This window comes from Herpailurus yagouaroundi, unplaced genomic scaffold (assembly GCF_014898765.1).
Source record: "Herpailurus yagouaroundi ecotype Mexico unplaced genomic scaffold, PumYag 100, whole genome shotgun sequence".
NCBI classification, from domain to species: domain Eukaryota; kingdom Metazoa; phylum Chordata; class Mammalia; order Carnivora; family Felidae; genus Herpailurus; species Herpailurus yagouaroundi.
Window position 1 is genome coordinate 41,632,656 of NW_024412391.1, and position 13,988 is coordinate 41,646,643.

The following is a 13,988-nucleotide window of genomic DNA, read 5'->3' on the forward strand; positions in this document are numbered from 1 at the left end:
CATTTGAGAAAGATTTTCCCTTGGTTGCTTTTCCCAAATACCCATCCGTTCCATTGAGCCACAAAAGCTAGGAAAACACCATGTGGTAGGTTAGTGAAAAGCGTCAGCTCAGAACAGAAAGGCCCCATTTCGGACACAACATGTTGCAGCAGGTGTTGGTTCCCGTGTGAGTATCTCCCGTTCCCTGTCATTCTTAGAATAGAAGCCCTTCTAACCCTTAAAAATGGTTGGCCTAGATTGGTACTGGTGTCCCTCGACGGGGTTTAACAAGGGCACGAGCAGAAGCATTTCCACTTATTAAAGTTTATTAGGTACAAAGAAAGGAGTCTGCGGAGGGCACATCAATAAATACAAAATACGTATGAAACACGGGGTGGGGGTGGGGCACAGGCGACAGTGTTAGCGAGACGCTTGAGAGCAGTGAGGGTGCTGTGATTCGTCGCCTCTGCAAAAGTTTACGGTCAGGGGGCTTAACCTGTCCTGCCAGAGGCAGGCACCTCGTGAGTTCGAAGGGTGTGAAATTCAGTGATAGGTCTCGAGGAGAGGTGTGATGCCAGATTCCTGAGATTCCTCCCTAATTGCAATTTTTGGTTTCGGCTCCTCCCTTCCCTCTGTCCTTGATGGCTTTATTTTTCATTTCTGTGCCAGTGGCGTGGAACATGAGTGTATAAACACCTCATCAGGGCAGTCAGTCTACTCTGAAGGTGGAATTGTCTTTGGCCTTCTTAATCGTGATCATTAAAACCCTTGTAATTATTTTACGCGACCGGGAGGGAGACGGAGGGCATGCCGTTATAATAAAGAAATTCTGACCTTTTGGAAAGCTTCCGGAGCCAGTAAAACAAATCGGCGATGCCCAGAGCCAATGACCTGCAAAAGCTGCTTTTCCATCGATTTAGCAGTTACAGTTTGGCATGATTGATTCCCCAGAGAAGGGCACTTGACCTTGCTCAGTTGTAGGACGCCATCTTACTCTTTACTCTGGACAACAGCTGAGTGTATGCACTCACATCTGCCAAAACCCTCCTAACCGGAAACCTCTTTTGGATGGCTTGGTCTGGGCACGCCGTCCTTCAGGTCTGAGCACCTGAGAGGGTTGTTCTAAAGGACATTAATTTTTCCACTGCTCTGCGCCCGCCTCTCCCTCTCGATTTCCTTTCATCTCCACCTGTTTTGAGCACAGACCCCGGGGTCAGTCTGTTTCCTCCTATGTTCTGTCCTTCTCCTGGTATAGCTTCCCCTCCAAGGACAGGGGGCATTTGGGGGTCAGGTGCAAGCAAAAACACACTTCTGTTCTCTTCCCAGCTCAAGAAAAAGGGTGCGAGAACAGCAGTCAGAGCCGGTCCAGACCAGTTCCATATCCGGGGGCCGCTGTACTTCCACCCTTCTCCCCCACAGAGAAGTGCCTGCGGCAGGGAAGCGGGGATTTGCTCTCAGACCAGTCAGGTCCTCTTGAGCTCAGAAGGGAGCTGAAGAAGGGAAGGGAAGCCTGGCGGGTGCTTCCAGGGTCCCTAAGGGCGGGGGTGAGGCACCAGGTATGTGAGGCAGATATTTGCTAACATGCTTCGGTCTATACTTTCTCGTGTCATATTTTCCGTGGAAATCCTGCTCCCGGGGCGAAAGATTTTTTGTTTTAACAAAAACATCTCTGAGATAGACTTTGTAACTGACTATAATAAGGAGTTACGTATGTTTCCAACTTGCAGAAAAAATGCCAAAATCTCATAAATCTCGCCTTACCCTGGCTGCCAGGACTGGGGCTAGGGGCTTCGTGGGACAGGAGGAATGGGAACGTGGGTGGGGAGGGGCACTGTAAACGGTAAAGAGCACTGGCTACTTGTAGGGTCATTCAGTTACAAAAGGGCCCTGTGGTTGGCATTGGAGGGGCCACGCCCACTCTTGCCTTGATTTTGCGTTATATTTACATTAGGCAGAAAAAAAAAAAAAATCCCTGTACTGCAAAACGGAAGCGAGACGTGGCATCTCGTTCACTGGAGGCTGTGTGGCATTGTCTGGGTGTGGGGCTACACTACTCTCTCTGAGCTGCATCATTTCTAAGGCATTATTTGGTTTGATTTTGCGGTTTGTACGATGAGAATATAGAATCATGCCAATAAGAAGCTGTCATGGATACTGCGACTTCGGGACTACTTGCAAACTAAGGAATCTTCTAGAAACGGTTCAGAATCTAGGAAGGGCCAGCCTGCACGCATATTTACAGTCATGGAATGGACACCACGGGGTGGGGACAGGGCTCTGTCTGCACCGACAGATGGATGACAAGATGCGTCTTAAAAAAGCTGGAGAAACATAATGTGTGTGTGTGTTTACTCAAAAGGCGACTACCATACTGACTTAAAGCCTGTGCAAACTACGTATTTACAATAAGTAAATGCTCCACTCTGAGCTCGTGTGTCAACTGAATTACAACTCGGGTGCGGTGAGGACAGACACGTTGTCCTGGGGATGCCCATCTGGCAGTATGGAACCCCAGGTGGCTCACAGGACATGGGCTTCATCTGCCTTCTCACCGGAGGGTCTTTAGAGATAACTGCGGAAAGACAAGAACATTACCAGGTGGACCGAGAAGACGCCTCACACACAAACAACCCACCCTGGGACTGGGCACCAAAGCCTTTCTGCATCCACGTAAGGCTTCCAGGGCCTGATGCATCATACGCAAGGGGCTGATTTTTACCAAGGGGGTTGTGGGTGGACGCGGGATGAAATGGGACATGTAATTGATGGCAAATGAAGGCTTAATGCCATCTTATAGACATTTATGGGACCAAACACCAGTACCTGACAGAAACTCAAGAAAAGCCAGAAACTTCTGGGAGATCCCAACACAAGGCAGTGGGAAAGAGAGAGGGCCCCAGGCCTTCGGATTTCCAGTTCAGGTCTCCCACTCTCGAATGGATCGCTGGGGCCTCCTAGCCAGAAAAGAAGAGTGCCCCCTGGGGCAGTTTGCTTTCTCTACAACCCTGTGATCCCTCCGGGTGATTGCTTTTTGTCTCACTGAAGTGAAAAGGAATTCACACCGTGTCCAGCTAGACGTAAAAGAAGATCATCTTGACTACGGGATGCTCAAGAGAGACTTCCCAATCCATCCTGGACTAGACTTTCATGGGCTCTGGTGACTTAAGTGTGTGCCTGTCATGAGGCCAGAGACCGGACGCTGCACCATGGTTAATCATTCTGGCTGTGCCTGAGGGTGAGAATAACTCCTATCCTGGTGATTCGAACACACCAGGAAAAGCAGAGAGGTACAGCAGGAGGAGCACCGCACAAGGAGTCAGAAGTCTGGGCATGTGACCTCGGGAAAGTTCCTTAGCCCCTTGGGGCTCAGTTTCCTTGTCTGAAAAAAAATGTCATTAAAGGCGTCTCTCCAGCTTACATCAGAAGGTACCTAAAAGGATCAAAGGAGATCACATATGCAAGTGATCTGAAAAAATGTAAAGAACTGTATAATGTGGGGGCTATTATTTTGATTATTACTATATTTTTTCTGACCACAAGAGTAATGTATTCTCTGCAGAAACTTCAGAAATTGCAGAAATGCGCTAGGAGGAAAGTAAAAAATCAACTCTCATCTCCCAGGGTGCCTGCCTGTTAATTCTGTGTCTATTCCCTCTGTCTCTTGTCCTATGCATATACGCTTCTCCCTTCACTGCAACCACACACCCAGTTTTGAGCCTGTGATCATTTGAGTGGGTATCACAATTCTTAGACGAGCCGTGGTTGGTTAGAAAAGGGGGTGCTCGTCCTCCTGCAAGGAAATCATCCCGGCATCCAGGACCTTGTCCCCCTTCTCACGTCCCTTGCCATGCTGTCCCATGTGGCTGCAGAAGGGGCCAGTTTAACAGGAGGCCACCCTCTTTGCCACACAGAACTGTGAAACAGGAGGAGGCCAAGGCAGGACTAAATGCTTGTTTGCAAAGTGATAAAGGGCCTTTAATGATGAGACCCTGTTGTGGGCAGTGAGAGATGTCACTTCCGCCCAGGGGCAGGAGATAGTCTGTCCAAGCTGCTTTGCGTGAGAAGGAGGGCATTTTGTCAAAGACTCTCTTATCCCACAAGAACCTGTCTGGTTCTCTTCCCAGCTTTCCTCTAGCCACCAGGACTTGAACTGTGACTAAATTTGGCCAAAAGAAGCTATTTTGTCAATGGGAGAAAAACCCCGATGGGTGCGCTAAGATACCCTGCATTCTATGGACAATACAGAATCTGAATTCAATTGGATACACGTCACAGGGTTTTGTCTCCAGGCTTCCCAAGCCATCGGAACCAGGGAAGAATGAACTGGGGGCGGGGAGGTGATTGGGGGCACTGTTGCAGAATGACTCGCAGGGGGTTCTGGGTTGTCAACCTTGCTTCTGGATGTGATGGGGATCCCCCCTTTCACTCTTCAGAGCTTGAAACTGTAAGCGTTTCATTCTAGCTGCAAACAAAGGTTGCACCAAATGGTCTTCCCTGAGGAAAAAAGAGTCTGTGCAAAGATGTAAAGTTTCAAGGAGAAAGCACACGCTCAGCATTTCTGGGGGCCCCCGGTTTTTACATTCAGAGACCCGAGGGACGCGTTACCTGAGAATTTCTGCCTTTGATGTCATCCGAGCTCTGCCCTGCCGCCTCAGCATGGAGCCAGGGACCAGGTGTCCGGCCTGAAAGAAGAACGATCTCACCGTCTCTTGGCCCGGGGACCGCCACGCACTACACGGAGAAAACGCAGACTACAGGGGCGCTTAGAGCAACAGCAAAGGAATCAAGGGTAACATGAGCCCGTCAACCTGAAACCTTCGGGCTCCTGGCCCTAGACTGCGTTTCCACCCACTGCTTCCATGTCACAGACCGGATGCCCAGGCATCTCGACCAGTCTGCTGGAAGGAGAACCGGTTATTAAGGCCTGTCGTCTAAATGCACGTGAGCGCTTCTTAGCTCCAAACAAGCTACCCCCTCCAGACTCGCTCATTTGTCCGGTAGCCCAAATGTGCCAAGCACCGTGCTGGGGTTGGTTAAAAAAAAAAAAAAAAAAAAAAAAAAAGAGGAGTAAAAGGTAAGTATATACTGAATAAATCAGGCTCCATTCCGTGAGGATCCAACTCGTTCTCTAAAATACACTTTGTTGGGGCGCCTGAGTGGCGCAGTCGGTTAAGCGTCCGACTTCAGCCAGGTCACGATCTCGCGGTCCGTGAGTTCGAGCCCCGCGTCAGGCTCTGGGCGGATGGCTCAGAGCCTGGAGCCTGTTTCCGATTCTGTGTCTCCCTCTCTCTCTGCCCCTCCCCCATTCATGCTCTGTCTCTCTCTGTCCCAAAAATAAATAAACGTTTAAAATACACTTTGTTTAATCGCTTCTCGGCCTTTTGGCTAATACCAAGTGTAAAATACACTTTGTTTAAATATTACACGAGTTACACATAAATATATTCTCATTAAAGGTTCAAAGGATATAGGGAAATAGGAAATAAAAACGCAAAACAACCTCAAGTGCGTCTTTGCCTGCCCTCCTTCTCATCCAGTTTTCTATCCTGAAGTCACCACTATTTAATGCTTGGTGTTTATCCTGCTAGATTTTTTTTTTGGCATTGACTTACATATATGTGTGTATGTGCATATATATGGGTTGGTTTTAAATCCACATTCCCAGGCCTTCCGGGACTTTTCCTGTGAGTCACGTGTTCTAAATGGTGTCCCTGATGCCTCTTTGCTGCATGAAGTACGAGGCTTTTCTGTCCTGCCTCTGTCACAGACTCCGAATTAAACAGGCATTGTCCCTCCAAACAATCCAGGCTGCTGTGCTACTTACAAAGCAACTGAAAAGCAGAGCTACTCATCACAGATCATTTATGGCAGTGAAATACTGATAACACCCTGTGTTCAACAAAACTATTTAGGAAATCCAGGGTTCACGATTTTGGACAGGGTATGAAGTAGCCATTTGAATGTTTACAAAGGCCCAAGTAATTTGGGGTGATGTTTGAAACTTAGGAGAAAAAAAGCAGGCTAGAAATTGTTTAAATAGGATGACCGGAACTATTTTAAAAATGGAAATAATATATTGATTCCTCCTGGATGTACTATTTTTTTTGAATCTCTTGAAAATACTTTAAAGTTTTCTACAATGAACATGTAAGTCATCTTAAGAATCTGTTAAGATACAGGTTTTTTGGGGGGCGCCCGGGTGGTTCAGTCGGTTTAGTGTCCAACTCTTGGTTTCGGCTCAGGTCATGATCTCACGGTTCGTAAGTTTGAGCCCCACGTCGGGCTCCTGCGCTGACAGTACAGGGCCTGCTTGGGGTTCTCTCTCCCTCTCTCTCTGCCCCACCCCCGCTCATGCTCTGTCTGTCTCAAAAATAAACAAACATTAAAAAGATTTTTTAAAAAATTAAAAAAAAAAAAAAAAAGAACTAGTTTATATCCCTACCCGATCCCATGCGTCTAGGGCCCTGAAAGCAGCCTGAGTGACCACTGCTGAGGCCTCCTCGCAAAGAGATGGCCCCCAAGTTACTGACAAAGCTTTGTTTATTTCATAAACCAAGCCAGCCTGTGCCTTTTTGCAGGCATAGAGATACTTTCTTTGTCTTTTTTTTGGGGGGGGGGGGATGGTGGTTCCCGGTTTATTGTATACTAAAGGATAAAGATGAACAGTGAAATGAAGAGGTATGTATATAGGATGAGGTCAGGAAGGGCCCAGGGAGCAAGAGTTTCTGTCTTCGTGGAGTTGGGTGCATCATGGATGCACCATTTTCCAAACACACGGATGTGTTCACCAACCTAGAGGCTCTCCGAAGCCCCTACGTTTGGGATTTTTATTGCTGGCTTCACCTTGTAGGTAGACGTGATCGTTCATTAACACAACCTCCAGTCCCTCTCCCCTTCCAGGAAGAAGGGGGTTGGGGCTCAAAGTTCCAAGCTTCTAATGATGGCTTCATCTTTCTGACGACCCACCCCCACCCAGGATCCCACCAGGCATTGCCTCATTAGAACAAAACATGTTCCTATCACCCAGGCTATTCCAAGGGATTCAGAAGCTCTGTGTCAGGAACCGGGGTCAAAGACCAAATATTTGAACAAAAGGTGCTGGTAGTATTCTTATCCCTTAGGAAATGACAAGGGTTCTAGGAGCTTTGTGCCGGAAACTGAGGGCACAGGTGAAATATACATTTTCTATTATTTCACAAAATACAATTCAATCCATCACATTCTCCTTTCGAGAGCGGGCTCCCGGAGCTGTATTTATGCCAGTAAAGCTGGGGAGGCCCAGGAAAGTCACATTTTTCAGGAAGGATGCCTTCAGCACAGAAATACTTTCACGCCAGAGGGGGGAAAATCATTCTGTAGCCAACAGGAGGCTGGACTCTGCAAGACCTGGAGAAGGGCCAGGGAGGATTTACAGACGGGGCTGGCCGTTCAAGCGGGGTCTCTCTGAGAGCCTTCCAGAACTCCGGCCAGCCTTGCAGCGACTCAGCATGCTGAGGGGGGTGGGTTAGCACAAGGGTGGACTCCTAGGAGAAGCACAACTAACTGGCAGCCTGGGGCCAGGACGGGCTCTCCAAGCTGAGGTCCAAGTGGCACCAGGGGGAGAGGTAGGAAGGTGTGCAGAACACCGGACACAGAGCAGAGACCTCGGTGCGAGCCCCAGCTGTGACCAGGGGCAGGGCACTCGATTTCTGCCCAGGCTTCTTAAGCTGTACGTGAAGGAGTTGGTCTGAATGACCTCAAAGGGCCCTTTCGTTCCGATGCTGGAGGCCTCTCACAGTCTCCAACCAAAGCAAATGACGGGTTTCACTGGAAATGACAATTCTAGTATTTGCCAGATTTAAACCTTAGAAAGTGCATATCTGGCCTTTCCTCTCCTTCCCCGCCATGACATCAGGGTTGAGGTTGGTGTGAACCCCGCCACTCCTTCCTGGACCACATCCGCTTGTACAGAACTTAGTGGGGTCACCCTGTGTACCGTGGGGCCACACTTCCCCTCCACAGGTGCTCAGGCCAGGGACCGGCCAATCAGATTCTCTCCCCCAATAACCTGGAGTTCTTTTTTAAGTTTATTTATTTATTTATTATTTAAAAAAAAAAATTTTTTTTATGTTTTTATTTCTTTTTCAGACAGAGAGAGACAAAGCGTGAGCAGGGGAGGAGCAGAGAGAGGGGGAGACACAGAATCGGAAGCGGGCTCCAGGCTCCGAGCCGTCAGCCCAGAGCCAGACGCGGGGCTCGAACTCACGGACTGTGAGATCGTGACCTGAGCTGAAGTCGGACGCCCAACTGACTGAGCCACCCAGGCGCCCCTATTTATTTTGTTTTTAAAATTTTTTTTTTCAACGTTTATTTATTTTTGGGACAGAGAGAGACAGAGCATGAACGGGCGAGGGGCAGAGAGAGAGGGAGACACAGAATCGGAAACAGGCTCCAGGCTCTGAGCCATCAGCCCAGAGCCCTACGCGGGGCTCGAACCCACGGACCGCGAGATCGTGACCTGGCTGAAGTCGGACGCTTAACCGACTGCGCCACCCAGGCGCCCCGCCCCTATTTATTTTGAAAGAAAGAGAGAGTGCACGAGTGCAGGAGGGGCAGAGAGAGAGAGAGGGAGAGAGAGAATCCCAAGCAGGCTCTGCGTTGACAGTGTAGATCCTGTGGGGCTCCAACTCAAGAACTGTGAGATCAGGACCAGAGCGAAACTGAGAGTCAGACACTCAACCGACTGAGCCACACCCAAGCGTCCCTCCCAATAAACTGGAATTTTAAAATTAGCGTTAATGCTCAAAAAGTAATAAGTATTTGTTACAGGAAACTTGGACCAAACAGTGAGGCATAAGGACAATAAACACCACCCAGCATTCTACCTCTGAGTGCTAACCACTCTCCACACTTAGTGTATATGCTTCTGGCCCCTTCTCTCTTCTGTTGATTTGGTCAACAACTTATTCTCCCTCTCCATATAGATTCATAAAATGATTTCTGTTTAAAAAAAATTTTTTTTTTAATGTTTATTCATTTTTTTTGAGAGACAGAGAGAGTGAGCAGGGGAGGGCAGAGAAAGAGAGACACACACACACAGAATCTGAAACAGGCTCCAGGCTCTGAGCTGTCAGCACAGCGCCCAATGTGGGGCTGGAACGCACGAACATGAGATCATGACCTGAGCCAAAGTTGGATGCTTAACTGACTGAGCCACCCAGGCGCCCCCACAAAATCATTTCTTAATTGAAGAAGATGATAAAACAGAAGGAACAAGAGTGGCGGGGCAGGGAGGGCTATCAAATAAAGAGTGGTCAGGGAAGAAGTGTCTGATAAAGCGCCATTAGATCAAAGACCCAAAGGAGGCAGGGAGGAAGTCTCATGGATATCAGGGGAAAGCGTCCCGCAGAAAGAATAGCAAGTACAAAGAACCCAGAGCCCAGAGGTGGGAGTGTGCTTGGAGTTTTCTACAAGCTCCAAGTTGTCTGTGCTGTTGGAACGAAAGGAGGTTTTGTGGGGAGTGCGGCTGGTTGGGTGGGCACTTCATGTAGGTCTGATGAGTCAGGTGGGAATTTCTTTTTTTTTTTTTTTTAATTTTTTTTTTCAACGTTCATTTATTTTTGGGACAGAGAGAGACAGAGCATGAACGGGGGAGGGGCAGAGAGAGAGGGAGACACAGAATCGGAAGCAGGCTCCAGGCTCCGAGCCATCAGCCCAGAGCCCGACGCGGGGCTCGAACTCCCGGACCGCGAGATCGTGACCTGAGCTGAAGTCGGACGCTTAACCGACTGCGCCACCCAGGCGCCCCGGGAATTTCTAATGGATATAGAACGAGACAGGAATTCAGTGGAGGATTTGAAGCAGACGGTGGCCTGGCTAGACTTGGGCTCTAGACAAATCATGGGGCCTGCAGTATGGGGCAGGGAAGCCTGTTGGTAGGTCGCCTGCAGTCTCCAGATGAGCAATGACAGTGGTTTTGGCCGGGCTGAGGCGGAAGACGAGGCGACAGAGATCAGATCGAAGATATACTTCAGAGGAGGAGCCCCAAGATTTTTCTGGTAAGTTGGATGTGGAGCAGAAGAGAAAGAAAGAAGCCAGAGAGGACTCCAAAGTATTTGGTGTGCCAAAAAATGGGGAGGCAGCAAGCACAAAGTGGAAGGAGGGAAGAAAGCGAGGGATGCCAGAAAATCTAAGTGAAGATGTGCTTCAGAAGGAGGGTGTGACGGACTGCGGCTAATACATCTGACCACTGGCTTTGGTGACATGGAGGTCCCCTGGAGGCCTTGCTAAGGTCTCTTTCCATGGGGTAGGGGTGGGGGAAAATGCCTGAAAGGGCAGAAGAGGAGGAAGAAGGCATGGCACTGTCTATGAGCGGAGAAATAGCCCAACGACCAGAGTAGGCCAAGGGAGATGCTTTATAGGCACGATAACACCTTTGCCGGTTCAGAGGAATAAAGGAATAATCTAGAAGGATAGGAGTAGTAACAGAGCGGGATGTTGGAAGATAGCTTATGAACGAGTGAGGTCAACAGTGATGATCAGGCACGGCTAAGATTAAGCCCAGGGCAGATTCCTCACCGCCCTGCGGCCCTCCGCAAAGGCAGTAATAGATGCTTAGCTTCTGGCAGTGTCTACGGATTCTCTCAGTCTTAGGACATCTAATCCTTTGATTTCATGACATGAACCATCCAGTACTGTTAGGGCAGCACTTGGTGGAGAAGTTTCTTTGCTAATGGAAATCGTGGTGGCTAGTTTTGCCATAAATGTAAAGTAACTCTTTTATGTATTATTCTTTAAAAATTTTTAATGTTTATTTTTAAGAGAGAGAGAGAGAGAGACATCATGAGCAGGGGAGGGGTAGAGAGAGAGGGAGACACAGAACCTGAAGCAGGCTCCAGTCTCTGAGCTGTCAGCACAGAGCCCAACGTGGGTTCAAACTCACGAACTGTGTAATCGTGACCTGAGCCAAAGTTGGACACTCAACCGACTGAGCCACCCGGGCACCCCAGTAACTCTTTTAAAATAGGAACTGGATCATAACAAGGTACCACTTCACGACTGTTAGGATGGCTACTATCAAAAAAATGAATAAATAAGTAGAACAAAACAAAACCCAGAAAATAACAAGTGTTAGCGAGGACGTGCTGGAGCCCTTGTGTGCTGTTGATGGGAATGTAAGATGGAAATCAATATGGTGGTTCCTCAGAAAATTAAAAAATAGAGTTACCATATGATCCAGCAATTCCGGGCATATACACAAAAGAATTGAAAGCAGGGACACAAAGAGGTATTTGTATATCCATGTTGACAGCAGCGTTATTCACAATAGCCAAAGGTGGAATCCACCCAAGTGTCCATGGATGGATGAATGGGTGAACACATGCCATACGTACATACAATGGGATGTTATTCAACCTTAGAAAGGCAGGGAATTCCGACAGATGGTACAAAGTGAATAACCTTGAGGACATGGTGCTAAATGAAAGAAGCCAGTCTCAAAAAGTCAAATATTAGAGGGTGCCACTTATATGAGGAACCGAGAGTAGTCCGATTTTAATGGGTTTACTGGGTACGAAGCTTCAGTTTTGCAGGATGGAAGGAGGTCTGGAGATGGGTTGCACAACAATGTGAACATACTTAACGCTGCTGAAATGTGCACTCAGAAGTGGTTAAGATGGAAAATTTCATGTTTTGTATTTTCAAACCATGAAAGTTAAAAAAAAAGGAGTTGAGATGTAAGCAAATTTCTTCTTTTTTTTTTTTTTTAACGTTTATTTATTTTTGAGACAGAGAGAGACAGAGCATGAACGGGGGAGGGGCAGAGAGAGAGGGAGACACAGAAACTGAAACAGGCTCCAGGCTCTGAGCTGTCAGCCCAGAGCCCGACGCGGGGCCCAAACTCGTGAGATCGTGACCTGAGCTGAAGTCGGACGCTTAACTGACTGAGCCACCCAGGCGCCCCGAGATGTAAGCAAATTTCTAACCAGCCACTTTCCCACTGACATGACTGCTGGGAACGCCAGACTGAAATGTTGGGTTAGGTGTCTGCCTCTCCTCCCTTTCTCCAACAGAATGTGAATTTCTTGAGGGCATGGCAGGGGATCATTTATCTGAATCTCTCTAGTGGGTAAGGGCCTCAGTAGGTATGGATCAGTATAATGATAACTTCACTCTTTCTATCAACACTATGTTAATAAGCATTTGTGACCTACGCAATTTCCCCCAGAGATCCCTCCTGATGGCTTATTTTTTCTTACTTTCTTCTTATTGCACGAAAATGCACATAACGTAAAATTTGCCACTGATGGCCTTTCGTACCTTCACAATGTTGTGCAACCGTCACCTCTGTCTAGATTCAGGACAGATTCATCATCCCCAAAGCAAACCCATACCCATGAGCAGTCATTCCCCGTTCTTCATACCCCCAGCCCTTGGCAACTGCTAAATCTACGTTCTGTCTCTAAGGGTCTGCCTGTCTTGGGTATGTCACACAAATGGAATCATACAGTATGTGGCCTTTTGTGTCTGGATTCTTTCCCTCATCATGACGTGTTCAAGGTTCATCCGTGTTGTGGAATCTATGGCACCTCATTTCCTTTTAGTGCCGAATAGCATTCCATTGTATGGCTATATACTTTCTTTGTCCATTCATCAGCTGATGGACATTGGGATGTTTCTCTCTTTTGGCTATTGCGAATAGTGCTGCTGTGAATGTGTGTAGGAGGTCTTGTCTGAACCCAGATCTTTTCACTGTATACCCAGGAATGGAATTGCTGGGTCCTATGGTAATTACATGATTAGCTTATCGAGGCACCTAATGCATTAAAGAAATTTTTTTAGTGTTTATTTTATTTATTTTGAGAGAGAGAAAGAGAGAGAGAGAAAGAGAGACAGAGAGAGCATGCAAGCAGGGGAGGGGCAGAGAGAGAGAGAGAGAGAGAGAGAGAGAGTCCCAAGCAGGCTCCACCCTAACAGCGTGGAGCCCAGTGTGGGGCTCGAACTCACAAACCACGAGATCATGACCTGAGCCGCAACCAAGAGTCAGACGCTTAACTGACTGAACCACCCAGGGGCCCACTGATGCATTTTGAGAACATTAAAACATTAGGTAAAATCACCCTGTCAAAGGAAGGAAACAGCTAACACCTGCAGGGTGGAGACAGTGAAGAGAACAGGTAGAAAAGCTAAGCATTAGGGGATCTGGGGGCTGTGTGTGTGTCAGGAGCAGAGAGAGAAAGCGAGCAAGCGGGAGGAGACAAAGCCAGAATTGCTACAAAAGAGTGTGAAACAGAACCAACACCGTCCCCCAGACACGAAGAACGCGAATCTCGGGGAACCAGGTCAATGGGGAGAAGGAAGAAAGCTGTAAGGAGAGATGTAACCAGACAGGCATGAACTGTATCAGACTCACACTGATAGAATTAACAAGGTTCTACCCTACCGCTCACAGGGATGGCCGGAACATGCTAATTTAATTGTGCTAGGAAGCCACGGGCGTATTTTATGCCCGTCAATGCCTCATCAACCTAAAACCATATTTTATTTTTGAAACTGCAAATACCCTTTCTGGTCTGTGGGATGTCAGTTCGCTTTTTTTCTCGTTTCCTCTTTTTTTAAGTTCTTTTTTTTTTTGTTTAACTGCATCTTCCTGAGCCTCAGATTATCTTTTTGTGCGTGGGCGCTGATTTGACCCTCTCTCTGAGATGAGAGGAACGCAGTGCAGACTGCCAGCTGTGTCCTCCTGTGGTGGCTTCTCTTCCATTCTCAGGGAGGAGACTGGGCACCCTGGGCTCAAAAGTAAGGCTAACTTTAGAACTTGCTGAGTCTGGGGCGCCTGGGTGGCGCAGTCGGTTAGGCGTCCGACTTCAGCCAGGTCACGATCTCGCGGTCCGTGAGTTCGAGCCCCGCGTCAGGCTCTGGGCTGATGGCTCAGAGCCTGGAGCCTGTTTCCGATTCTGTGTCTCCCTCTCTCTCTGCCCATCCCCCGTTCATGCTCTGTCTCTCTCTATCCCAAAAATAAATAAACGTTG

The 13,988-nt window shown here is 48.1% G+C and overlaps 1 protein-coding gene across 1 annotated transcript in view; it reads right to left on the minus strand.

The window, feature by feature from the left end:
- Window positions 1–287: 287 nt before the first annotated feature.
- The window catches only part of WIPF3 (WAS/WASL interacting protein family member 3), a 29,388-nt gene continuing 15,687 nt past the window's right edge, over window positions 288–13,988 (minus strand). The window contains exons 7-8 of the mRNA XM_040471583.1: window positions 4,585–4,661; window positions 288–2,551 (exon numbers count right to left, since the gene is read on the minus strand). Coding sequence (XP_040327517.1) covers window positions 2,528–2,551; window positions 4,585–4,661 — 101 coding nt within the window. The 3' untranslated portion in view covers window positions 288–2,527. The remainder of the gene's footprint in view (window positions 2,552–4,584; window positions 4,662–13,988) is intronic.